This window comes from Bombus bifarius, unplaced genomic scaffold (assembly GCF_011952205.1).
Source record: "Bombus bifarius isolate JDL3187 unplaced genomic scaffold, Bbif_JDL3187 scf7180000009111, whole genome shotgun sequence".
Classification (NCBI taxonomy): domain Eukaryota; kingdom Metazoa; phylum Arthropoda; class Insecta; order Hymenoptera; family Apidae; genus Bombus; species Bombus bifarius.
This window is the reverse complement of record NW_022884904.1, coordinates 438,740-465,590: the sequence shown is the minus strand read 5'-3', so window position 1 is coordinate 465,590 and position 26,851 is coordinate 438,740. Positions and strand designations below refer to the sequence as shown.

General features: G+C 40.8%; 1 protein-coding gene across 1 annotated transcript in view; it reads left to right on the top strand.

Annotated features, from left to right (window-relative positions):
- The first annotated feature begins 8,781 nt into the window (after positions 1-8,781).
- LOC117213509 (cGMP-dependent protein kinase, isozyme 2 forms cD4/T1/T3A/T3B) overlaps positions 8,782-26,851 on the top strand; it is a 54,172-nt gene continuing 36,102 nt past the window's right edge. The window contains exon 1 of the mRNA XM_033458896.1: positions 8,782-9,845. Coding sequence (XP_033314787.1) covers positions 9,373-9,845 — 473 coding nt within the window. The 5' untranslated portion in view covers positions 8,782-9,372. The remainder of the gene's footprint in view (positions 9,846-26,851) is intronic.

The window sequence follows — 26,851 nt, the reverse complement described above, 5'->3', positions numbered from 1 at the left end:
AACTGAGTCGAATTAATCCGTTATACGCACGAGTTACGTCGTTCTTGTCCCTTTCTATCTTTATTTTACGTATTTCGACAGTTTAAACGCGTCCGAATATCGTACACTCGGTCGTAAGAGTCTTCGCTATTTCTCTTTACGAAGACATCTTTTTACCTGAAGACTTCAAAAAACTTTGAAAGTGCTATTTGGAAGGACGACGTATCGTACGAGCCGATTCCACGGAAAGAAACGTCAGCTCCGTTCAAATTGAAAGCAACGTTGTATCTCTTTCGATGAACAAAAATTGAAATCAACCTTGGACCGAGTCGGGTCTCAAGGCCAATAAAAGTAACAAAAGAGAAAGAAGAAAAAGAAGTGGATAAAATCTGATACAAGGAATCCGGCGTCTCGATTTTTCCGCAATTTTCCCGAGGCTTGATCGGTTCCAATTTCATCCCCTATCGAATTGCGCTTTGCCGGGAATTCAAGATACTCGTATATTCGCCGAGCAAAAACGTAGAGCCTTCGCCGATGACGTTTTCGAATCAAATACGCACTTATCCGTGTCCATATATTCTCTTTCCATTTGATTCTTCCAACCCTTCGGGGTTAGCTCTGATTTGCGATGGCCGGGGAGCGCGCGTACGTAAATCAACGCGATAGGAAAATACCGTGAGGCGATGCCGATCGGAACGTAAGACGCAGAGCGGAACGGAAAGGGACGAGACCTATGGAAATAGAGAAGAGCGAATCGAAGAGAGCGAAGAAGAAACTGTGAAGATAAATTGATATATAGGCAAAGATAAAGAAAGGTTGAACGGATAAAGTGAATAGAATTGAAACGACGTAAATATGTTTGCCGGCAGAAATTAAAGTCCGATGAAAGTAAGACAAGAAACTACGACCAAAATTGTAAAATATACTTAAAGAAGAGGAATAAGGTCATACGTATAATTCTGTTATATGAAATCAGGATTGACTACTAAATAGCTACATATAGGCAGAGAACGAAAGTAAATGATTAGGGAAGACAACAGCGAAAACGGACGGAGAAGCAATCGGAGAACACAGAAGTACTAAATTCGAGGAAAGGGAAACAGAGACAGGAAGGAGTTAGGAGAATAATAATCAAGTTTCCTGATGACTAGATTACATCGGTCTACGCTTGCGAACTACGTACCACGTATAGAGTGCCTATACCGCGTATAGCTAGTCCGCCCTCTATCATACCGACTCCATTGGAAATATCCGGTTATCTATTCCCAATTTTTCCCCACCGTTTACAGGCATGATTTTCTTTCCGCGACAGGGGACAGGGAGTAGATTTGCGAATCGTTTCGCTTTGCTGGCTTTTAAAACGATAGAGAACGGTAAAAAATTAGTGGCAAGAAAATATCGCGAAACAACGTTCTACTCTCCCTCTCTCTGTTTACGTTTCCATCGACTATTCTGTGTCCAGCGAAGACGAAAGCTAAACCAATTAATGCACAGCAAGCTAAGCCCTCAAAAAACACTGAAAAACGCAGGTGTAACTCGTAGCTGCGCGAGATTCAACCACCGTTTCAACCTCGACTCCGTAACTCCTCCTAAGTTCTCGTCTTTCTGTCCAGTCAGAATTCCAACAGCGTCGGCGAGCGGGTTGCGGAGCTTGTTTAATAAAATAACCTCGTTACGCCGCAGCTAGGAGCCGAGAGGGGTGTTCCGCGGGGGTGCTAGAGGATCTGTCGGAGTGTAAAAGACTGAGTCTGGAACGCGAGGCCGTCGGAGAAGTAGGTGGCGGTTGGAAGGAGGACGAGGATGGTTCGGTAGAGGGCTAATGTAGCAGCGGTGGCTGCTCGCCTTGGCTTGCCAGTAAGAGACGAGAAATGGACGGGGTTTGGGGGCCGCGGGGGGTCGGGTTGGGGGTGCTGCGGATCCCACTGCGGAGGAAGCGAGACGGACGGCCACGAGGCGAAGGGAGGGGGGAGTACTAATACATAAAGTAGCTTAAAGTAGAAAATTGTGGAAGCGTCGTGATGCCTGGTGATTGCGTTACCTCCGGGGCTTTGATTTAAAATGCAACGAGGGGCCAACCAGCCGGTGGGGATGGGGGTGTCGGAGAAAACGGGCCGCGGGAGGAGCGGAGAGAGTCGAGAGGGGTAGGTTGGAAGGATGGATCGTGCCTGGGAGCCATGTTCCTCCTGCGGGAACGTCAGCCAGCCTTCGTTGCTGGATGGAACAGCGGCTGGCGAAGGGGTTGGCGGGGTGAAAGAGAACGAAGAAGGGCAAAAGGCGGCGGTGGTGGTAGTACCGACGCTGTACCTAGTACCGATGGTGGTCGTGGCGATGGCGATGTTGGAAGCTTCTCGGTTGTTGTACGTCGAGAAAGACGCGCGAGGGGGTTGGCGTTCTTTGCCGCAACACGCCGGATCGACTCCCAGATCGGCTGCTTCGTTGCTCGGTACTTTTATTTTTCACCCGCGCTCGATAATCCCTTCTATTGGGTCAACCTTTTTACCATCCACTTCTACGCGGAATCTCTTTGTTTCGCGGTTTATTCGCCACACCGAGATCGCGACAATTTGCTCCGTTCTCCTCTTCTCTTTTTTTCTCTCTCTTGATAGAGGGTGGTCGGTTTTCTTAAGCGACCCTCGTGTTTTGCCTCTTTAGCGGGACTTTGCGACAACGAAACGAACATTTGAGAGATAGATTCGAGAATAAAACGTAGCGAGGATCCTTGGATCCTTGGATCAAGCGTCTGTGTAGTTTCGAACGTAGGTGTAAGTAGCTGTTAAAAAAATCACAAGGCGAAACATCGAAATTCGTCGCAACGTAAAGTAAATTCTCTTTCGATTAAAAAGTTATTCCGGCTAGCAAAATCGCCCGTACCTATCCGAGGAATTATCCTTTATCGCGAAGTAAAATCCACGACGAGCAAATGTCGCGCAGTGTCGTTTCAAACTCAACGACGAAAATTGCCATTAAAGTCAGATTGTCGACGTAGACGGTGTCTTTTTAATAAATTGCCTTGGTGAAATGCGATTAGGCGTAAACGCGATGTTTTAAGGGTGAAAAGCCACATAGGGTCGGCTCGTAACGCTCTTGAGTGACGGCGGATAGACAGGTCGAGACTTAAGGCTTCTGCCGCTGCAGGGGTAAATTCGGGGGGGAGGGGGGCGACAGATGATTTAGCGCGGTGTTTCTCGTGTCACTGTATCAAACATCCGAGGAACTTGGCAGCTCGGGGGAGAATTCGATATTTCACACATTCCTGCGACCCCTTCTTTTTCGTACGGGGAATGAAAATATTTTCTTTTGCATTAATTTCGCCATTCGGTCGAACCTTTAAATCTTACAAATGAATCTAGTAGATGCTGCAGTTCTTATCGTCTGTGTCGAAGATATTTTATCAAATAGACGAAACTTACGAGGCAACCTGATAAACATCAGTGTCAGAAAATATTCCACGAGATTAACAATGTAGTACCTACCGCAGTAAGGATTCGGAATTTCGAGTCTCTTTCTGCGGCCTTTCCGCGAAGGGAAATCAAACGACCGCCGTGAATGGACGATCGGTGTCGAATTTGATGAATCTAGTTTGTTAGATCGCGACTCGGATGCACGGCGGATGAGAAAAATGACCGAGCGAAGGGTGGATCCTTTACCGAAGGAATTCGAGTGTCAATCCATATCTCTTTCTCCTCTGATCCCTTCATCCTCCGGGACTTGGACACAGAGGGAACGCAAGACGGGAAGAGGATCAACGACGCCGTCCTGGCGTTCAAAGGGCACAGGAAATGATGGAAGAAGAGGGGTAGAATTAAAGAAAGAGCACGAAGAACTCTGGCATGATATTCTTGACGCAGATTGACGTCTTGAGGAACGTAGAATGTGCAGAGAAATTGTTTGTATGAGTGATACTGGAACACGTGTTCCATTTTAGTAGATTCTAACTCTCGATCGCTATCTTCGGATCGTAGATGATCTAAAAGTTTTTGGGTCGTCTTATGTATTTTAGAGTACTTCGATCGTTATCTATCGTTGTACGGTAATGCAAATCGAGAATTCAGGCAGTTTTCTTTGCTGTTTTAATTGCAGATAAACGCGAAGGAACTCGAGCACGACACGATGTAGAAGGATCGATATCGTAAGAAGCAATAAAGAAATTCAAAACAAAAATACACGAAGAACGTAAACTGCCTTTCTCTGACGCGGATTGACGTCTACGAATCGTAAAGTTAAGATAAACTTGCGACATGAGAGGGAGCATTACCTTTAAAATAAAGCCGAGAGGAGTGAAATCTTGAGAGAAATCGAGCGTGAACCAGGATGACGTATTTTCCAAAGTATACTAATATCTCTTCATACAATTTTATATGATATATTTTAAATAATAACGTAACGAGGCTAGGACCTCTTAAACTCATCGAGAAAGAAAAAGTGGAAACGATAATAAAATAATAAATATCGAGGTAACGCTGACACAGAGAGAGGAAACAATTTGCGAATATCTTCGCGAAATGAATTGTCGCACAACGAGCTCGACACTAATCTTAGTTATCCTAGTTGAGCTTTCCAAGACGTTCCGGTGGTTCGCGAAGACGAGGCGAGCCAAGATTAAACATAATATGCGATAGCTTCATTCCGAAAATGAAACTGCGCCATTCTCTAACGACGATTGAATTATTTCCAGTATGACGGCGATAGGCCTTAAGAGAGGCAGAGAGCTTTTCTACTATGAAACTAAGTAATTTCGGTACACTCTGCTGTATCGTTAACGACTGTACGGTGAATACAGTGGAATCATTCGATTAAACTCTTTACGAAAAGTTTATGGAAACAGGCAAGTTTTCTGTTTCGTCTATCGTCTATCGCCTATCTTTTTCGCTGTGAAAAATTACTAATTTTAGAACTATGTATTTCGTCATATATAAAATCATGCGAACAGAAACTTAGCTGTACGTTCTAACAGCACTTCGTGCAATTACAATTTACAAATATTTTCTATTCGATCCTCGTACGATATTTGCAAGTTAATCGTTGATTAATATTACATCAGAAGCGTTAAATTTTACACCGGATTTTATGTTCTGTGCAAACAATACGTTTTCGAATATAATTCGTCTCCTCTAAATTCATGCCATTTTAATAGGAAATGTTTTATGTCAATTTATAATATATTAGTTGTATCATATATGATTAAGCTTGTCGCAGATTATTTTCACCAAAATTTTGTGCACGGGCAAACCGGGCTGATTCTTTGCAGTCTCAAAAGATTTGCAAAAGTACACGCGGTATACTTATTAACGCCTTTTTTACGTTATGCGATCGTTAATTAAACCAAATATTTGGAAAATTTTTCAATAAAAGGTAATAATTCTCTTATCGATGAAGTTCGAAAGCGGAACTTCTTTAAGGGTTCATTTTTGTTTAAGTTTTGAAATTCTGTATACGTTTATTTGCTATACATCGTAAATATAGATATACACGTCTTTGTCGGTGACCGTTGGTCAGCAACGATTTATTCGTAGAGAGTTGATATCGATAACCGATTAAATTATTAATAATTAGTCGACTTACAACGATTGACTAATAGATCAGACCTATATCGCATAGAATAGAAAGCGGAAGCTAGAAATTTCATCACGCTCGCGTCGTATTTAATCCCAAAACTAGGCGAAACTTACACAAATTCACCTGCTCTGGTTCTTATCACGTGTCTCGCGTACGCGAAATATCTCATCCTCCCTCGATTTCATCTTACCATCGTGTATCCTGCTCGCGATGCGCCGGCACGCTCGCGAAATTCTTTGAAAAACTACTCTGCAAAATTGGAGCCGCGAGAGGAGCAGCGAACGAGCCGACCGAATGAATAATAAATACGGTTATCGTTTAGTTGATATTTTGAGGGGCGCGGACGGATCCAGGCAACCAGAAGAGTGTCGCGGGGGGGATGAAATGCAGCAATGGAGGCAAGAGGGAGATCAAAGCGTCGTTCCTCCAAGGGGGTGGTTGGTAAAGATGTTGCTTCTGCATTTTTATACTATCTTGCCGGTACCTCGATATCTGGCCAATCGAACGAAGTGACCGTAATCACGAAGATAACATCGATGATTATTACAAAGCAAGACGATTCCTAACAGAATTCGTTAAGAAAACGAAAATAATATTGGAGAATTTGTAGACTTCTCGAAAGCGTGTTCTCAAATAAATTCAACGAAGTTCAGCTTTCGATCGAGCGCAAAATCATCGACGAAGCGTATAATCGGATTGAGACTCGTCAAGATGTTATAAATACACGAGCATCTAATTGCAAAAGGAATTCCTACGCAAATATCTATAAAACTCGATTCTCCGACTGGATACCGATAAGAGTCATCGCCAAGGAACAAATCGCCTTGACCAGAAAAAAAAGTAGAAGAAAAAAGGAAAAGGCAGAAGAGAAAAACAATTAACGTGAAAAGAAGAAACAGGATCGAACCGCAAGAAGTTGGTTTTCCCGTTAGTCTGCCGATGGGGCGACTAATAACGATAACGATGCCAGAAACGATAATCGAGTTAGGGGTTTCCGCGGTTTCCACGGATCTCCCAGGGCGCTGATTGCTGGAACGGCGGCGGTTTAGCCGTCGGGATGGCCGTTGCGCGCGGCGAGGCGACGCCACCGTTGCTGCCGTCGTGTACAACCGAGCGCACAGCACGTAGACGCAGAACACGCGGACCAAGGCGTAACGAATACACGCAATGCGATGCAAATTGGGCCTCTCTCTACGCGAACCAGTCAATCGGCCGGTTACCTACGCCGGTGCAACGCGATGCTATTACTAACATCGCTATTCTATTATGACATTACGGTTCCCCGAGCAGCAGTCTGGCTATTACCGGGCCGGACTCTCCCTCCAGGCGTTCGATTCGGGATAACTCGGTAACTAGTCATCGAGACGCCAGAGACAATGCCCGATCGGCTGCCCGAGGCCGCTCTCTCAATTTATTTTCACGCATTTAATCGTCTCTCCCTTTCTCCCTTTTGTATGCATATGTATCATCGCTCATAAGTATCCAGACGGTTTGGCGGATTTACGTATATCGTAACAATGTATGAACTTTAACGAAATGTAATAAGATTCGCGTAATGGGTTCATTGTCTGGATTCGCGTAATTGGATACGAATAATTATTACGCTCCTATACAGTCGAGTAAACTATAAATCTGATCATTCGTTGGAAGATTTGACGATACGAAAGGGAGGATGTCTCATAAGCGACGTCGTTTTTCTAAGAGCTGATTTTTCAAGTAGAACTTGTCACGATAAGAAGATTTTGTGAGACGAGGATAGATTAAATTTCATTGGTTGTCAATTCCGTTCGATGAATGAAACAGAAACAGCAACTCTCGAGTTCGATCTATTTTACGAGCTTCTCGCGCTACTCAATAAAACAGCGCTCGCTGTACATTCGCTTGATCAACTGATTTACGAAGTATACATTCTTGCTATTTAAACATTATACTGGTGAAGCCTTAATGTAGGATCGCTGTCATTTTAATCGTTTCAATCGAAATAACTACCATAATGTAATGCAATAAGGTCAGCGGACCACGTGGCGTCATCTCTAGAAATCTGACGCACATAAACTACGGGATCAACTGCTGTGTGCTTTACGAATCTATTCTGAGCATGTGTATATCACTGCAATTACACGGATGTTTCTCGTTTCTTCGTATTCTACTTACGAAAGTTGCCACCGGCTGATATATGTGATATAACTTTCGAACGTAACGACAAAACTTGCTTTTTGCGATAAAGTGGAACGATCGTGAAAAGCAACGCTGTCCTAAAAGATTCGTATTATTCGTATTATTATTGCTACGGATACATATTTCGTCCCCTTTGTCGTTTGCCTAGTCGTATTATAACATATCCTCGATTTATCTTTATTTGTTTTGCAAGGAATTATGTTCATGATATACGATCGAAGCATAAAGTAAAATAAAAACGAAAATAATAAAATGGAAATGTTAAGGAACTTGATATATCGTTTAAGACTTCATTTATATACATATGTGCTTCGTTATCAAACTCGAAATCCGCTATTAGCCTTGACGATGGCTGCACTGAATTACCGACATAGATAAAATCACGGCTTATGAAAATTATTCCATGCAGCCACTGCGTGGCGTGATGTGCAAGAAGTGTGTCGTAAAAATGCAGTCACTCTTATCCAAAGTAAATAAAAAGGCACCATTGTTTCAATGTACAACGATACGTACAACAATGTCGAGGAAATGATGATGCGAATGTACATTAAAACATTTTGTACCGATATCGCGAACAATTTCAACACTGGAACCTAAGGAAAGAATATTTTTGAACGATGTTATTAGAAAATAAAAGAAAAAATAAGATATTAATTACACAGGTATGTATAAGTTTTACGATAGAAGCAGTAAAAACACTGCATAGATTTAAAGAAAACACTAACTACATAAAGAAGCGAATAGAGGAAGGAATTTGATTTGCCTATAGTTTTTTTTTTATGATCTGGTATGAGCAGCCGATAAACAAGTCGCTCGTGTCGGCGGAGCATTTTTGACGGAGAAGAGTAGTACAGATGGCGCGCCAGTCACGTGGCGCAATCCAAGAGTAAATTTGAACTATCGCGAAGAATCGTGTCGAAGCGCAAGGCAGAAATGAAGCTACACGCAATGCTATGCGAGAAAAGGATAGATGCGCACGATGGCAGTCGAGTCGAGTCGAAACACTAGTCAGCCGACTCCGTTCTGTATCCCCTGCATCGCGCTGCATTTCAAAGGAGAATGGAATAGAATAGCGCATACCGTGGAATAGAGAAACGATCATCGATACCATCCAAGCGAGAAATATCAAACGTTGAAACGAGAAAGTACGAGAGGAAAGAGAAAACGTTGAAAGACTTAACGAAGATAACAAATACGAGGGATAAGGAGCAGTAACGACGTTAAGGAGAGAACGTGCGAGGAAGGTAGACGGTTCGAAGAACGCAGACGATAGATCGAGAAGGAGAAATCGGCTGAGAGTGAGAAAGAGAGAAACGGTGACAAGCAACGTTAGGAAGAGACGACATTATAGAGCGAGAGCACGATCGATAGAGTGGGACACAATGAGAAAGAGGTTATGGAGCAACGAGGAAAGCTATCGGTTGTAATAGCAGAGTGGGGATGAGTAGCGAGAGAAAGGGAAAGAACGATGCAGAAAAACAAAAGAGCGAGACAGCGGTAATCGTGGTAGTTCGTGACGGGAGACGGTGGAGAGGAGGTTGGTCCTTCGGCATTGGAGAGCGCGGAATTGTGGAGTAGAGCGAGCCGACGACGCACCGTCCGGGTCGTGCTCCTCGACGAGGCCCTGTTCTCTTCTCGCGGTAGTTTCGTTCGGGTTGAATGGACGAGGGTACCAAGTGCAGAGTGCCGATCGGCGACGCCTGCGTGTCTATGCGCGTGTGCTTCGACTCCCTGTGCTTCTCGTCGACGCAGCAGCGGCTCGCCGACGAGGAGGACGCTTCCCAGCTGCCGACGCACGGTGCCGTGGCCGTGGTCGCCGCGGCCGGCCAGAGGGCCATTTCGAACGTCACCGGAGCGACCACGATCACAGCTATGGGCACCCTTCGCGAGCTGCAAGAATTGCTGCGTGTCAAGGACGAGAAGATCACGGAGCTCGAGGCGCTTCTCTGTCGTCGTGATGCCGAGATACAAGAGTTACGGAGTCACCTCGACAAGTTTCTCAGTGTGCTTCCCTTCAAGTCACCCTTGACACCGACCAAACCAAGACCTAGAAAGCAGAGGGCGCAGGGAATCTCCGCGGAACCACCGCTCCAGGAGCTCGCTACGCTGACGGTCGTCGACAAGAGCGACAGGTTGGTGTCATACGATCGTTTCTTACTCTACCGATTAAACTCGTTAACCGGCATGATTTTTTCGATCGCCGTTACATTCCTTTTCGTCGCGACGGAAATAACCTTCGTTTCGACTACCTCTCTATAGGACACGGTGCGTTAAGTTGCAGTAGGTTAGCCACTTAATGCCGCGCATGCGTGTGTCTATGTGCGTGCGTTTTTACTCGATCACACTCGCGCTCGCGTTCGATTTCATGCTGTAATTTAACTGATTTTCGATGTGGTGCGAAGAAACATGGAAATATTATACACGCGATTGTCATCGATGGACGAGATGTTTTCAAAAATATTTAACGTACTCTCTTTCTGATACGCGCGTTGCTATTCAAATATATGGTTTTTGCTATTTGTTTGGGGCGACTGTGACGTGTCGGCGAATAATTTACGTTCGGATGTGTTCGGCGACAGTCGGTTGAATTTTACGTATTTTTACTAACGTCAACCAGCGCTACTACTGTGCTCGCGGACGTGTTTATTATGACGAGAACACGCGTACACGCGTTTTGCACTGGCTGGCCACCATGTGACTGCGAACCAATGCTTTTCCATTCCAACGCTTCCTATGCAGCGGACATCGTCGTGTTTCGCGAGGTTTTACATCGATTTCGACCAAATGTTTTTTCGCGCTACGTTTTACCACGTTTTACTTGCATGTTCCATGAAACGATACAAAGAAAACGTAGCTCGGAATATGAAAAATCGATATAGATAAACTTTTTTATTTACATTCATAGTTTTTACGTTTTGCGTACTTTCATCTTATCGGACACTGATATCATACTTATTTTCGGATTCTCCAAACGTAGTTATCTACGAATCAATGGCGCTCAATAATTGTAACAGGTTATGTTTTCTCGTCCTCTTGTCCTTCGATTTGACTCGCGATTAGTTTCGATATTTGCATTAACGCGTGTTTGGTTGTCCGTTTCTATACGTTGGTAGGCGACGTTTTTCACAACGCTTCGTGTACGGGATTTTTTTAATTCATATTATCTTCATCGGCGGCTGCTTTCACGCGAACATGACGGAAAACAAGGTGGTAACGAATTCTTGAAATTTTTCAACACACAATGGTGTCTTTTGAACTTCGGAACCGTAGCTTACTTTTTTAGACCATTCTTTTTATTCGCATACATTTCAGCAGTTCCATGCTATATATATCGTCATTTTGGAAAATTGCATGTAACGTCAAGATACGAACAAAATGTATTTTAAAGAACCGATAACCGATAGAAATTGAATTAGTGACTGATCTTTGACTGATAAGCGTATATATATGATAGATATAATGTTTTGGATTTCACTAAACTATCGACACAGTGTTAAAATAATATTGGTAATAGTCGCTTTTACAATTGACACATTTATTGTAAAACGATGAATCTGCCTTCTGATATCATCACGTTTAGAGCATTTAAAATAGAGCAATATCTATTTAAAGCCTATTCAACGAGTTAATTGGAGTACTTACGTTGATTCCTATTACCATGGATATGATCCTTTATTAGTGCTACGAATCTTTTATTCCGGCAAAGTAAACTTCTCTTTTAACACTATTACGCCACAAAATCATAAACCGAAGCAAAATCTTTCCAAAATTATTTGGAATATGTATGTCGATTTTTATTGTTAAATCTTACTTGTATATTCGTTATTACGGTTATCATTGAGAATATTTATTTTACAACTCGTTAATACGCTTCTTTCCTTCAATTAAAATACTCAGGATATTTATTATTGTCATAATTATCGATCTTCGTTATGGGAGAGCAAAACAATCCTCTAGAACTTTTATCCTCCTAAATTATATTTTTATTTAAATGTCGGTATATTCTCAAATTCTGTGACATTTTATATCAGTCTTTTAGGGTTGCTCATGCATAATCGTCGTCTTTTTACGACGATATGAAGATTACAGTATCGAAGTGATAAGAAAAATGACTTTACCTCTAAATTCATGTTCTCATCCACAATTATAGGCTATTTATCACTAACCGCTATTAGTATACAATTATTTTCCATTAAACTCCACTTTTTTCTGTGTATGTAGAATCATTTGAATAATTATGTGCCGACAAAGCGATCACTGAAAGACAGGACTTAGCGGACGACAGTATTAAGAAGTGTAGACGCAACAAGAAATGTTTTTTCATTACTTTTTTCTTTTTTCTTTTTTCTTGTTTCACTTGATCAACAAGATCAGGAGAGCGAAGCTTTTCTTTCGTTCAATGTTAGTTCAAAGTTAAGCTTCATCCGTTTTTTACTTTGGCAAAAAGGCAAGATTCATTTGCGTATACGCAAATCAGGTTGTCTTTGCATTTTATTTACTGGATACGTTGGAAGCTTGTGCTTCCGGTAATTACACGCCCTTGAATCATTCGAAGGTCACCGTACGCGAGTTCACTGAAACCGAGTTTTTTGTTTTAAAGAAAAACGAAACAAAACACGTCGGATCGGCTAACGTTTTCCTCTCGTGGCGTGATTTTATTCAAGTCTAAAAACTTTATGCGAATAATATCGAAGTAATAACGTGAATAAGAATCCGTCCTAATATGACTGGCATCATCGATTTGTTCGTGAATCAATTTGTTTACACAGTTGTTTAAAATTAAGCGAAAATAACAAACGTGGACAGCATGAGGAGCGAATAACAGACGTAGATCTATTTTCAAATCGAATTGAAGGCAGATTATTCTATGTTCGATATGCAAATCCCTTTGATATTTAACATTCTAAACGCTGCTCTATCTGAATAATAGAGCGACGTAGTATACGTTGGATAAGAACTCGATCGAAAAAACGTGCTCGCAAATATGTATACGACGATAAAAATAGAGGTACTTCTTTTGCAGCGTATTCCTACTGGTTCGGTTTAATACTTTTTCTCTGGGTGGTTCGATTCTGCATTGATCTTGGGATTAAAAAGAGAAATTTGGTTCGTCGATCGTTCAATTCGCGAATAACGGTGCGAATGTTTTTAGAGCAAACGGATTCCTATGACCTTTTTATGACTGTTTTATGTACTCTTGATAAAAATTCTTGTTAAACACGTGTTTGTCCGGATGACAGAAAATTTATCATCCGTATAAAGAGTAAATTATTTCTATATGGTTAAAAATAGCATTGGAACTCGTTATCGGTGGAATTTATTTTGGCAACGGATGATATCAGATGATTCAAAAATAAATATGATAATAAAATTATAAACACATTGAAACATGTTAGAGCAAGAGGAGCAAGCTACAAAGAACCGCAAAACCGATACTGATAATCGCACGTGTAATCTACGCTTGTTTCGTCTTTTTTTTTTTCGAAAAAATTCACGATAATTATTATTCTTCGGTATAAAACGATCTCGCATACGAATCAAGATCGTTGATCATTAACCGCGTGGAAACATGCTGCGAGAAATCTGTTTCTAACTTGAAACATTTTCTATGCCCTGTTGAAATAAATAAAGTATAGGGAGGAGTAGCGATCTTCGTTTAGTCGATCTTTAACGTTACGTTTGGCTATTGCTTTGCTCTTTCCATGTATTTCGTGAAACGTAACAATTTATGTGTATATATGCATATAATTGAGATATGCGCAAGTACATATTAAGGATCGCTTGTACAGCTATTTTCATAAGCCCTCGTGGAAGTGACGTGTTTCGAAATACACCATTAAGGATGTTATCCCGATAGAAATAGAGTACACGCTCGTTTTTCCTTTGGCGCGCGTATTTAATAAATTACTGATACGTCATCGTCTCTTTGGGATTAGTTAGAGCAGTAATTTCTCGACGATTAAATATAGAAATAAAAGTAAAACTTTTAGTCGTATTCGAGTCGTTGTTGGTATGTTTATAATTGAAAACAGCGAAGTAACTGCTCTAATAAAATCTCAATATGAATATTAATTCTGAGAAACGCTCGAATATCGATAGGTTCATAATTATATATATATTTCCATAAAATTATAGAAATCGTGCAGTTTACATACAGTTTCACGTATCGAATGTACCTGCTTCGGAACGTACGGTGGTGTAACTCGTCGATTTTCAATAAATACAGAGTACTTACATACGTTTCGCTTGTTCACAGTTGCAATTAGATAAGCTATAAGTACGAGTCTAACGAGATGATCGGATGTACTTTTATTTCTTTTCGTTTATTGTATAATTTCGTATTATCGCATGATTGTGGCTAAATGCGACATTTTTGAAATACTCAATATCTCTTGTTCTACGCCCTTAGTTACAGAAAACGTAAATTCTTTGACTGTTACGTTATTCGTATATTCGCAAGGATAACATTCGCGTATATATAAATTTCTAATAGTTGGACAATTATTTAATCGACGAATGATCATTTTCATCGATAAATGAGCTGGCATGATTCCACGGAGGTACAGGTGGCCCAGTTTCTAGAAGCAATCTGTATAGAAAAAAGTGGACAGCGTTCGAGGTATTCGTTGAAATATTCCACGTGAAATCGATGCGTAACAAGACAAATTTACTACGCCGAATAGCCGAGTCTCGTGGAATATTGGAAGTGCTCGTACACTGTAATCGAAACTGCAAGTCGTCGGCAACAAAAAGCCGGGATTTCACCATATTTCTGAAAACGCACTTTCACCGTGCTGAATTCCCATCGATTCTTATAAAACGAGGCAATCGTCCTATCGCCGCCTGTGGGCGTTTCGACATAAGCTCAAGTTTGCGTACCCGACAAGTACTTACTCCTGACATTTTATACGGTGTGTCAAGCTTCCTTGAAACTTCATTAAAATGACGAAACAACGAGTAAAACGGGAAGGCAGCGGGTAGATGTTATACGAAAGAAAAACTTGTTTACAAAGTGCCGCGTAATATTAAATAGACATCAGCTTCTTTTCCTTTTTATTTTAATAACATTATGAAAGATATAAATTTACAAGAATCGTCTTTGCCGTCGCGTATCTTACGCTTATCTACGTATTATGTGTGTTGTGTATCTAACATATAAAATTTCTGCGTACCCGACACATTATTTAACGCAAAGTCACGACTGTTGTCGGATCGTAGCGGTCCAATAATTTCGCGTATCGCAACTTCGTTCTCTTCGACGATCTCCTTACGGAACCATAAACCGAAATATTCTCCATGAAAGCGAAGCGAAATCAAGCAATAAACACGTGCACGCGTAGAATCGGAATCGTGACAAAAATAGACGTTTCCTTGATGGTTCGGTCGGTGAATGTTAATACACCGTTTTGTCCAGCAATTTTGATGGCATAAGCAGGACGTGCTGTGATTGCAGAGCCGCGTGGGCGTGCAGATATCGATGCCGCGTGTATCGAAGCCGGCGCTTAGGCGAGACCCTCGCGGATTTACATTCCAAGTTCTAAGGCGGGCGCTTGATGGTAGGCGTTACATTAGTCTCGCTAAACACGAACGTCTTCCACTGTACCTGCATATATCCTCGTAATGTCGAATCGAGTACTATTCGAGATTTAATCGCGAATAAAAGCAACGTTGAATCAATAGGTGCCATTCGACTCGATAGCGGAGAATAAATTCAACGCAATTTCTATTTAATTCGAACCTAATCCGCTCGATTACGCTCAAACGTACATACGTTCTTCCGAGATGCGTTTTTGAAACATTGGTTTGCCAATGTAGAATTTTTAAGGCATTCGTAGTATAAAATAATAAAGAAATCCGAATTCCGTATCACGCGTTTTGCGATCTAATCTCCACAAACCATTTAACGCGAACGGACACCAATTTGTTTATCTTGAAGCACCGTTTTTGGAAATTGCAGTGTAGCAATGGCGAACGATCAAATATAATCGCGTGGGAGTGGAGCGATCGAAGTAAAAATAACTGTTTGCTTTCGTTCGGCATATTAGTTCGGCATATCGAAAATCTGCTTCTTCTTTGCATAAACATCGGGCGGTTTTAGATTAAAGAGACACTTCAAGCGAAATAAATCGATCTTTAGATCTGTGCGACGATCGAAATAGAAATAGCGTACAATTAAGAGGAATAATTGAAAAGTTACGTATTGTAATTCAGAATTGATCAAAGACTAAAGCAAACTGTATTTCTCTGACAATTAATTAACTATTATTTCTTGATGGATAATGAATCACGTTTCACTTCGTTTACGATAATTAATTTCATGCGCTCGCTACATCCTTCCTTTGTTGTGTATTAACATTCTCCTAATTATATATATATATATGATAAAATTCATAGACTTTTATACAGGGTGGTCCTTAAATACGCGATACTATCGTTTACTGGGTAATTCTAGGTGAAAAAGTAGGTAGAAAATGGAAAATAAAATTTTTGCGATCGGATATTTTCGCGTTCTACGGACAGACCAGCTCGTACCGTTCTCGATTCTTCGTCAAAGAACCGAACAACACGCTCGTTGATAGCTAAAGCTGGCGTTAGACTTGCACTCTCATCAGACGCTTGCATACCACTTTCTAAGGCTGGCGCCCGTGGTAGGCGTGTAGCATTAGCTTCGCAAACGCGATACGTTTCGTTGCACCTCTGAGTTCACCGCGGTGTATTTTTCTTTTTCATTCTCACTCTCGGCCTCGTGCGCTAAAACTCTTCGTGCGTACTTAACAGACGGATCGTTCCCTCGTGCATTCCTAAACGCTATTGTGTCCAGTGATTCTTCTTTTTTTACTGAAACGCTACAGCGATAAAAGCGGCCACGTGCTGATAGGAAACGGTCGATCGACGGATCGTGGACTTGACTTTTACGAGACTTTGCGAGAAAAATAGTGGAGAGGAATACGACGACCAAAGGAAATGGACTTGTTTCTTTCGTTCGTAGCCATTTAAATCGTAGTAGCCATTTAAATTTAACCGCTTAACCCGTTCGCGTAATTATTTATTTATCTCCTCTATAGAATTATCATCATTTTTAGACATTTTGAAAGGTACTCGTAAGATCGTCCGTTAAAGTCCTGTCGATATGAACGATAACACGTTCATGTAGCAAGTATTATTATGTATCGTTAGGTATCAAGATCAACTACTCGGAAGGTAATTGAATTAAAATACAAAACCGTGCCACATCCTGCCTTTCTTTCCGGACGATGTTTCCCACCAATTATTACATTTGTAAACGCTCAGACAATCTTGCGAAGCAGGACAACTGTGATAATTAAGGACTTTGAGAAATGTATTAATACAACTCGTTCTCTTCGTGGAAAAAACACAAATGGTTCGATATTTCATCCGTTGCGTTCGCTCTATCTCTGTATGATAAAAGGTAAAAGTTTCAGTTCGCTTGCGCTTCGAACCGAATTCCATCGTTGAACGTCGGATTGAGAAGCGAGATAATCATTAATAACGAAGCTATGCCGTTGGTTTATTAAAATATTTCTTGTTGTTTGTGCGAAAGAGGAATGAACGAGAAACGAGCGGCGGGAAGGAGGTAATCGATCGACGAGGATCACGATCTGCATTAGGGCTCGAGGCACGACCGGTTCGTCGCGAAGAAACGCGGTCGGCCGTTAGAATGGCGCCACGGAAAGCATTCCGTAGGCACGCGTTCGAGATTTGACTCGCATTTTGACACTGTGAGTTATACGCGATCGAAACCCAGGTCAGGAGCAGCCGCTAATTTTAGCCTTTGACTGCTTCGTTATGCGAACTGTGTCTTTTTCTTCTTTACACTCTCTCTCTCTCTCTCTTTCTCTCTTTCTCTCGAATTTTTGTCGCCGCGATGCCAACGTACCCGATATGACCGTTTCTGTTGCTTTAATTCGCGTTAGGCCGCGATTTTTAATGGACCAACGCGATCGCCTTGGAATGCTCTTCGCGCGCGGCCCGAAGGCGGAATTAATCGCCTTCTGGTTACAAATTACCGATCGACCACCGCGCGTTCTTTCGTGCCACGTTACTCATTGTCAGTCGAAGACGCGATACCGCGTTAATACCGATGTTAATCGATCGAATTGTATCGTCGCATTCTCTCACGAGCATTCCTAGATATTTATTATCTTTCTCTTTTTGAAAGCAAAGGTAATAACGTTGCTGGCAAAGTGTTTTACGAAGGAATACCGCCACTGTACGTTCAACGTGCGAAATGATTGGCAAAGTTATCGATCAACGGTATAAAAGGCAAAAATGGAACGAATTCTCGGAAAGGAACGATGACTAAAACGATTTCGAGGGAGCTCCGATAAAACGATACATATTGGATTGGAAGTTGGTTGGCGAGAACGGATCGCAGACTAGCGTGATCGTTGGTGTGGGAAGTGCCGTGAAAAATAATACGTTTCAGGTTCGTCGAGTGCAGACTGCGTTCATGTCGGACTGACGTCATGGTTACGCGCCGTTGGCGAGCTAACGACCGTTTTCATAAAATCGCGCGTGTGCCCTGCAATAGGAGCGTGTGCATGCCCGCAGGAAACCGCCTTCGAAACGTTCGCACCCGAGGCCGAATTCTCAAGGTCGTTGCACCGGGAGCACAGGCCGGGGCTGCACTTGACGCGCACGAGCGCCCTTTGAAGCTTCCACCAGGCGCTCCATTCACGCCCCTTCCTTCTCTTCTTCTTCCCCCTCTTCGTCTTTTTGTCCTCGTCTTTCCTCTTCTTTCGCTCCTTCGCACTTGCCGCTGGATCGTCGTTAAAAATTCCTTCGGCAATTTATCTTCCTTAAGGATTGCGAAGGGTGAAGTAGTAGGTGCTTGGCAGCTGATATGGGAAGTACAGATTAGTTTCCAAATGGTGCGAGTAATACATCCAGCGAAATTGCGTTTCGTGCGATGTTGGACGTTGACGTTGAAGAATCTGGATTTACGAAAGACGATAGCGGATACTCCGCTATAACGCATGAGATAGTCATTTTCTAACGGTTAATAGGAGATAGATTCTTCAAAGCGATCTGTGCAAGCGATCTGAGATTCGATGACGTTGCGGAGAAAGGAAAGAAAATAAGAACGAATTGATAGTTTTCATCGCAAGAGTTATCTAATGACCGTTTGGCATCTATTTGCGTAAGCGGGGTTCGTTCCGAGATCAGGTTTTCCCAAAAAGATAAGTGTCGAGTAGAAAAATTCCGTTCTACGTCTTGATCTGCTCTTTTAGACGGGAAACCATTCCACATAGCATCGTTACAACGTCGTTTCTAATTCCTCGAATAATCTTTAATCTCTAATATTATTTATATCGAGAAATTAAACGGACGGTAGCGAGGCATTTATCGAAGAAGACAGATATTCTTTGTTGTATCGTGAGGTCTACGGAAGTTTGATAGCGCGATAAGAGATCACAAAAATAGCAGAAAATACGCAGAAATAATTGTTAGATCACTGGTAGTCGACGATCTACGATAAATGACGATTAAATGACGCTCGGCTATGATATTTATCGGTTAACTATCCGACTTTTGCGCTTCTTTTCTTACAAGCAGAAACACGACGAACCTGTGTGACTTTCGAATCTCGATTGCTCGTGAAAAGATACAATTTTTCAACTTAAACCAAGGCTCGTGTGTAAAGTTGAAACTTTATGACGTAAACGGTATCTCTGGGAAGAAATATTTCAACGTTTTATCAGGAACGTTTGATTCCTCGCTTATCTGTAATTAACAAAAAGCTTACAAGCTTAATAAAAAGGAGCGGGAATTTAATTAGGCGGAAGAGCGATAAAATTTCGTGATTCACAGCTATGTGCGTGTAAAGGGAAAACGCACGATAGAAAGGTGCGTGTTTACAATTGATTAACAAAGAGGAAGTAATTACGTGTTATTAGCCGTACCATCGCCGGTTATTATTATTCAAATACCGATACGATTACGTCCACGAGCCTTTGTTTCTCAGAACTTCTGTGGACTGATTAGATAGTAAACTAGAGAGAAGCACGATACACCTTCGAATTCGTTCGACGATAAACGAAAAAGGAAATAGGTAATTGAAAGACTGGTATGTTTACAGAGTTTCTTCTCCGCGAAATAACATCGACGCGAGAAAGAATGGTCGTCGATCCTTCTTCTTTCTTATGGAAGTCTTCTTCTTTTCTGTCCACGGTGGAAACCGACTCTTTAAAACGATTTATCGTCGATATCTGCTTTAAAATCGAGCCTGATAGAACATCTAGAACGGTACGTTCGTATAGAAAGCTGATTAATATGCACTTGAATTTTCGCTTCGAATATTCTTCGAAATATGCTTTCTCGGTTTCGTATACATCGAATCTAATTTCATCGTTACGATCTGAGCGTGATAACTTACAACACGGGATGATTTGTCAAAAGCAGGACGTCTCGTATATAAAATTTCTAGGAGAAGACATACGGAGAAAAGGTGATTGGGGCACCTGCTAGGACGCGACGTCCCATGGCGCTCTCGAGAATCTTATAGACCGGTCACACCTAGCTGCTTCTCCATTCTCCGTGCCTTTCTTCTATTTCTTCGGCACGTTCAAAACTCGTTCCTCCGTAACACAAGCGGATCTTTAATGGCCTCATTCAGTGCGCCTGATCATCGACTGTACCTTTTACAGAGGGCCATAAACAAATACTTGTACATACTTACGTGAAAATTCTCTAGTAACTTGGTTTCTTGGTTCTAAGCGATTAAAATGCCTACCATTCGTTTTCACTGTCCGATACATACTAGCGAACGTCGGTTTTAACTTTTAAGTAGAAAATATTTCGCGATCGAGAAAGACCATCGGCTTCATCGAGTTGATCTTTTCAGTTTACTCTTTTCAATATTCCAACGAAAATATTGTGCGTTGCTTTAAGTAGAAAAGCTTTGCACGCAAGTGGTTAGAAAAATACCGTAATTCTAATTTATCTAAAAAATCGTTAAAAATCATTTTTTGAAACTTTCGTTCGTATCGTATATTTTGTATTATATTCTCACACCTGGTGTAGCTACACCTAGCGAAGACTTGTCTACAACTCGCAATTCTGAAAATACTTTTGAACGAGTAAACGTTGTATAATCGGAATATTTTATAAATATCTCTGCATATTAATGCGACTTTCGCAAGAATAAGGCAGCGAATAAGATTAGGAATAGAATTAAAAACGTGTAAAAAGACCGCTATTAGTGTTGACAGCGTGGAAAGAAATATGTAGAGAAAAGATAAATTTCTGGGTGAAACTTTAAAAAACATTTTTTTAAACAAACAAATCCCTCGATACCCGCGAAATACTCTGATATTTAGAGGTTTCGTATTATTTTATCGTTATTACCATGCTGCTCGAGTTACAGCAGCTTCGATTCATTTATTTTCCTTCGCTACCATTTGCTTTGATATCTCACCGTTTCTTCGATTCCATTAAAATCGGACGAGCTTTCGGAGAAAAACGATTATAAACTGCTCTCATTAAATCGACATAAACCTTCGTACATAGTTTACGATAAACGAATCAATATTGCTCGTGAATCTTTGGATTTTTTTATCTGTCTGTACCTTTGTCGCGAAAAACGTTTTTTGTCGTGGAAATATCAAAATTTGATGGTTCTTATCGAAAAATTTACGACTATATCGAATGTTATACGTTCACATACATACGTTACGTGGCTTCTTTTTACTATCTTGTCGAATAGACGCTTCAGAGAAACGAAATATCGTATATCTTATCCTGATATCGGCACAGTTATGGTTGCATTAAACCGTAAGTTCCTTTTCAGTAACACGAAGAAAATAGCTTTCGCGGCAAGTGTTTGGAACGAGCACCTTTGAAACACGCACCGTCATGCTTGTTCTAATAATACAACCGAGAAAGGACCACGTACCGCTACATATTCGCGGAGTAACGCTTGATATTTGCAACGCGTATGAATAAGTCGTGTTGTACGCTACGGCAACATATCGTTCTATCGAAATAATTAATGACCGCAAAACAAATAGCGTACACACGATAAAACGCGTTCAGAGCCGATTTAACGAATCAGTTTGATGAAACAGTGTAACGTTTTTTTATTTTTTATTTTTTTTTTTTTTTTTTTTTTTGAAATTTGGTCCATCTTAAACGAGCTACGCTGCAAAATTGTATTTCTTCGTTTCCGCAGACATCTGTAAAGTTGATCAAAGTATCTTATTATGATAATCATAAAGTATGTCGAAATATGCAAGTAGCATACGTAAAGTATGAAAATATAACGCAATAACTATAGAAATATATAAAAAAATGTGCCATAAATATACGAGACATGCAATGATAATAGTGAGTTTATTACAATTAAATTACAATTAAAGTTACAGTGAACTACAATCACTTTTTTTATATCAGCTATAGATAGCTGATAATGTTTATCGTTTCGCTCGACATCATACGGCGTAACTGGATACGACACAATGTAATTGTTAATTACACGTTGTGGAAAAGCGATACGTTACGGTTGGCGAGCGTATGATAGCTTTAGTTCGAGCCGTTTTTAACTTAACGTTATCCTTAAACGGTTCCTTATGAGTCTTAATACCGACTGTATACAAGTCAGTCCACCTTCCCTGGAATCACCCTATACATTATTAATTGTTACATTGCCGTGGAACTGCGTAGCTATAAATGATCGCGCGATTGGCATATCGAACCGAACCTAACTAATCATCCGCGATCCGAAGTCGAAGAATATTTACGAAGGATCGAATATCGTCACGTTGCTAGTGGATGGCCATACAAGGTGCAAAAAGATTTGTATGCCGCCGTGTGGCTTCCTTCGCGTCCGTCTATTCATCCGGAACATGATTCTCGCGTTGGGACTGAACAGAATTTATATGGAAGTCGCCATCGATGCTTGCAAATAATCGGGGCCCTCTGACGCGCGAGATTAAGCCGCGATAATTGGACTATCGCGTCGTCGACGATCGTGTATGTACAGCTTGCTCGAGATTATTTATTGGAACGTGGTACCAGTTGGTATGAGTCACGTGGCTCTATTATCCTCTTCTCCCCGTCCTGTGGAGACGTCTTCTGGATATGTAAGTGGGCCTGAAAATAGCTGCGTTCGTCATGGCCAGTGACGACATCGCACTAGTGGGCCCAGTGGTTGGTTCAGTTTCGTTGGATTTTCTCGACGATTCACGAAATCGTTTGCGATTCCGTGCAAAAGTCTTGGGCCATCTACGACGAGGAACCCGTATGGACAACTGTATCTAATTATATTAGGAAATGTTTCCACGTGCTGTCATATCGAAACGAATCTGTACAGGTTTAGATATATAAATTTGTTGTAATGTAAGCAATCAGGATCAGAGGTTAACAGGTTTTTGCATCCGATTTTGCTGTGCAAATATTTACATAACGCTTGATCAGAAAATGAATTTCTTTTTTGTAATGTAAGATAATCTTAGATCTAGAGTCTACGTTTTATCTTACAGAATATATTCTTATATGTCATGTCGTAAATTTTCGTCCTTCGCGTTAGACGTTAATTTGAACGAGAGAAAAGGAAGGAAAGAATTTGTTACTCGATCGTCGTTGGTAAATCATACCTACGGCACTGTCTTTTTATTTATCAGAATAGAACAGAATGGGATCTAGTAATGATTTATTATTATTAATCTTTCTAATTACCAGAAGTTTAAACAAACAACGCGATTTATAATGGTGGATGCTCGTGTCTTTTCGATATTGTTCAACGGCTAAAAATAATCTAGAAAACAAGATCGCTTTGAATTATCTCTTTGTATCCCATTCCATTATCGATTCGTGAGGGGCCACTAGATAAAAGAATCAAGTTCTACGTAAACGGAGAAATTCGATTAAATAATCTTCGAGCACACGATCTCAAATAACGAATAGTAAGTGTATTTAATGGTAAACTTTGATGTACACTGAAAATTATTTTGTCGACAGCGAATATTGTTTTTGTTCTCCTTAACACTAGTAGTATAATCGCGACATATTTATACTTGTATAATATATTACTTCCATTCATCAATAATTTATTTGTAACAAATTTATGCTGCTAAACGACTAATAGATGAACAGTTCAAAGAATTTAGTGAATCACCGTTTATGTCTACATTTAGACGTCTTTCAGAATACCTCGGGTTTCTTTAAGAAATTATCAATTTATTTTAATATGGAAATCGTATAATTAATCAACGTTCAGGCGTGATGTAACAGCAGCGTGAAGATATTTCTTGGAAACGATACAAGAAAATTATAAATAATGCACTTTCATCAGATCACGAACCGGTATCGTAATATTAGATTATTATATTATCAACAGATTTTTATTAATATTCATGTTTCGATAAGACTTGTACGTTAACCGTAAAAATTGATAAATTTTGTCTAACGTATCATCGCTAATCGACTAATATTTCTAATAAAAAGTCGAATGACCAAAGTAAATATAGAAACATGTTTCTAAATTTGCGAATTTCTCATTTCACTTATACATTAAACATTTTTCTTTTATCTTCTTTCTTTTTTTTTTTTGAAGTCAATGAGCTTTATAAACGGTGCTTCATACGGTCGAAATTTGATACCGGCGATATAAAACTCGTCGAAATGTAGGAAACATAAATAATGATTCGCATTTCGACGTGTCGCTGTCAGAAATCAGTATTTATCTTTTAATATTCCGTATTTGCCCGTTGGACTATTGGATTTATTAACGTCGATTCAAAGATAAGCTTTAAAAGCTATTCAATGTAATTTCAAGAATCAGAATTTATTTGTTCGGTGTAAGTGCTTCTGCAGCTCCTTTAATAAAGCGCTCCAAATAGAGTCCTCGTTTTAAAGGCTTCGGAAATTTCCAGCCCACCGTAATTCATGCGGTCCGCGAAAGAGAATATACATTGATCCTGAATCAATAAATTCGTGAAAGCCAACGTACAACAGGTTGAACCTTCGACAAGTTTCCATTTACGGATCTTTTTTCGCCTGTCAGAAGCTTGCTACGCAGACGTCCAAACTATACGTAGCAGCGTCGGCCCCTAATAAAAGTAATTTTATGGAGCGGTCGAATTAAAATCGAGTTTAATCTTCTGATGTCCTTTATTGATATATGTGCATATAATTCGAACGTTCCACGAACTGCCTCCCTTCGAGAGAAGACAGGGGCAAAAAGGAAATAGAAAATATAAAATGCTGGGTAAACTCGAGACTTCCTAACGTCGCGCGTATCCTAATGGTTAATTAAGCTTACATTGAATTTCCTATTCGTCACCGTCGTTATATTACGGTTAATGAGTTGGTCAGTCCAGACTGAACAGGCCGAACGGGATGAACGAGACGTTGGGAATGGCAGCGGGCCTAACGTGCCAGTGATTTACCGTCCATAAAGTTTCGGAGTTCTATTTTTACCACCTCCCACCTCATCTGGAGCGAGAAGAAACCTCCTTTACGCTCCTTCTCTGCTTGTACGCAGCTTCCGCTGTGACTGCAGCTTAGAAAGAGAGAGAGAGAGAGAGAGAACGAGCAGAGAAAACGAACAGCGAGATAAAGAGAGAAAGACAGACTTCTCTGGCCCACTTGCTGTGACTTGTCTCGTCGAGTCGACTCGTTGCACTCGACTCTGTGTTGAAACCAGTCGAGTGACGTCACGTATAATTAGTTCTTTGATTCTATCTATCTCTTTCTCTCTTTTTCCCCAACCTCTTTCACCCCCTTTCCTCACCCTCGACTCCCCCTGACTCCAGTGTCGTTTTTATCCAACCCAACGAGCCTCCGCCGTTCCTGCTCACAGTGATGTAATTGAATCACTCTAGAAGATTAGCAGTTTTAGATTTTGATAACGACGGTTGCATAATCGAAGCTGTTTTACAAGTCGATAGTTCTATACGTATTTACGTTTCAGCAATTTACGTCAAAAAGAATCAAAATTACACGATAATCTTAACGTGCAAGCGTTTTATCGTCTAGAGATATACGTATGTATCGTTCGGCAATCTTTCAACTAGGGACAAATTATCATGAATTCCCTAGTGTCAACTAACAGAAGCAGAAACATTTTCTCGACACGCTGTTTAATGGGTTAACGTTTCCATATGTTACTCGCAACTGTCTACGCTTTCAACACGTGTAAGAGATAAATTTGGTTTGTTTTTCGAGACAGAATCGTTAAATAATATCAATTTTCCTTAAAAAGAACAATTTGGTAAATCGATGTGGAACGATGTTGTCATGTTGCTGAAAGAGAAACGGTAGAATCGATACGTTCGGTTCCGTCGATCGTTGCATAGACAGGGAGTTAATTAAACAGGTGTTTTTCCAAGTGCCTACTAAAATGCCATCCGGTTACGCTACTGGCTGTCCCACTCTCGATGTTTCTTCTTGTCTCTGTTTCACCTACAGCGTTCCCTCTTTCCGTCTCGTTCCCGGTTTCGTTCCTCGACTGTTCTCCCCGCCACGCTTATCTCGTCGTGGCTAAAAATAGACCCTGTCACGGCCATCGGCGACATTTTAAAAAGCCGCACAAGCGGCCGGACGACGAGCTTCGAACCAAGCCCACGAACGAACGAATTAGCGCCTTCTCGAGATATCGTCATTGAACAGTGGCGCCTTCTCGCGAGCATATTTCACTTTCCGCTCCTCCACCTGTTGCTCCCTGCAAATTGTGTTTTCGATCGCGCTCCGTCGGTACGTGCGAAATACATCGTGAATTCTCATCGGCCGATCCACTCTACTCTTTCGTTCCTCGCAATTGGAATCTTTTTCTTTTTTAACTTATTTCAGATTTCGAACCATATAATATGAAAAATAAAACGTTGATATCGAAATGATTTTTATTCGTTACCTTTTTTATTATAGGACATTTCGAAAAACAAGGGGACTTATAAATTGTTAGTTTCATTCATAGTTAATTCAGACGAATTCCTTGATGTTATTGATACTAAATTTATACTATACTATACTATCGATACAACAGGCGATATTTACTCGAAGATAACGTTGCACGCGATAAAAGTTTGACACATATTTATCAATTAAAACATTCGTCACAGTAGCTTTGTTTCGTAAAAACTTGTTGCACAAGAAAGCTTAATTTAACAATTAACGATCC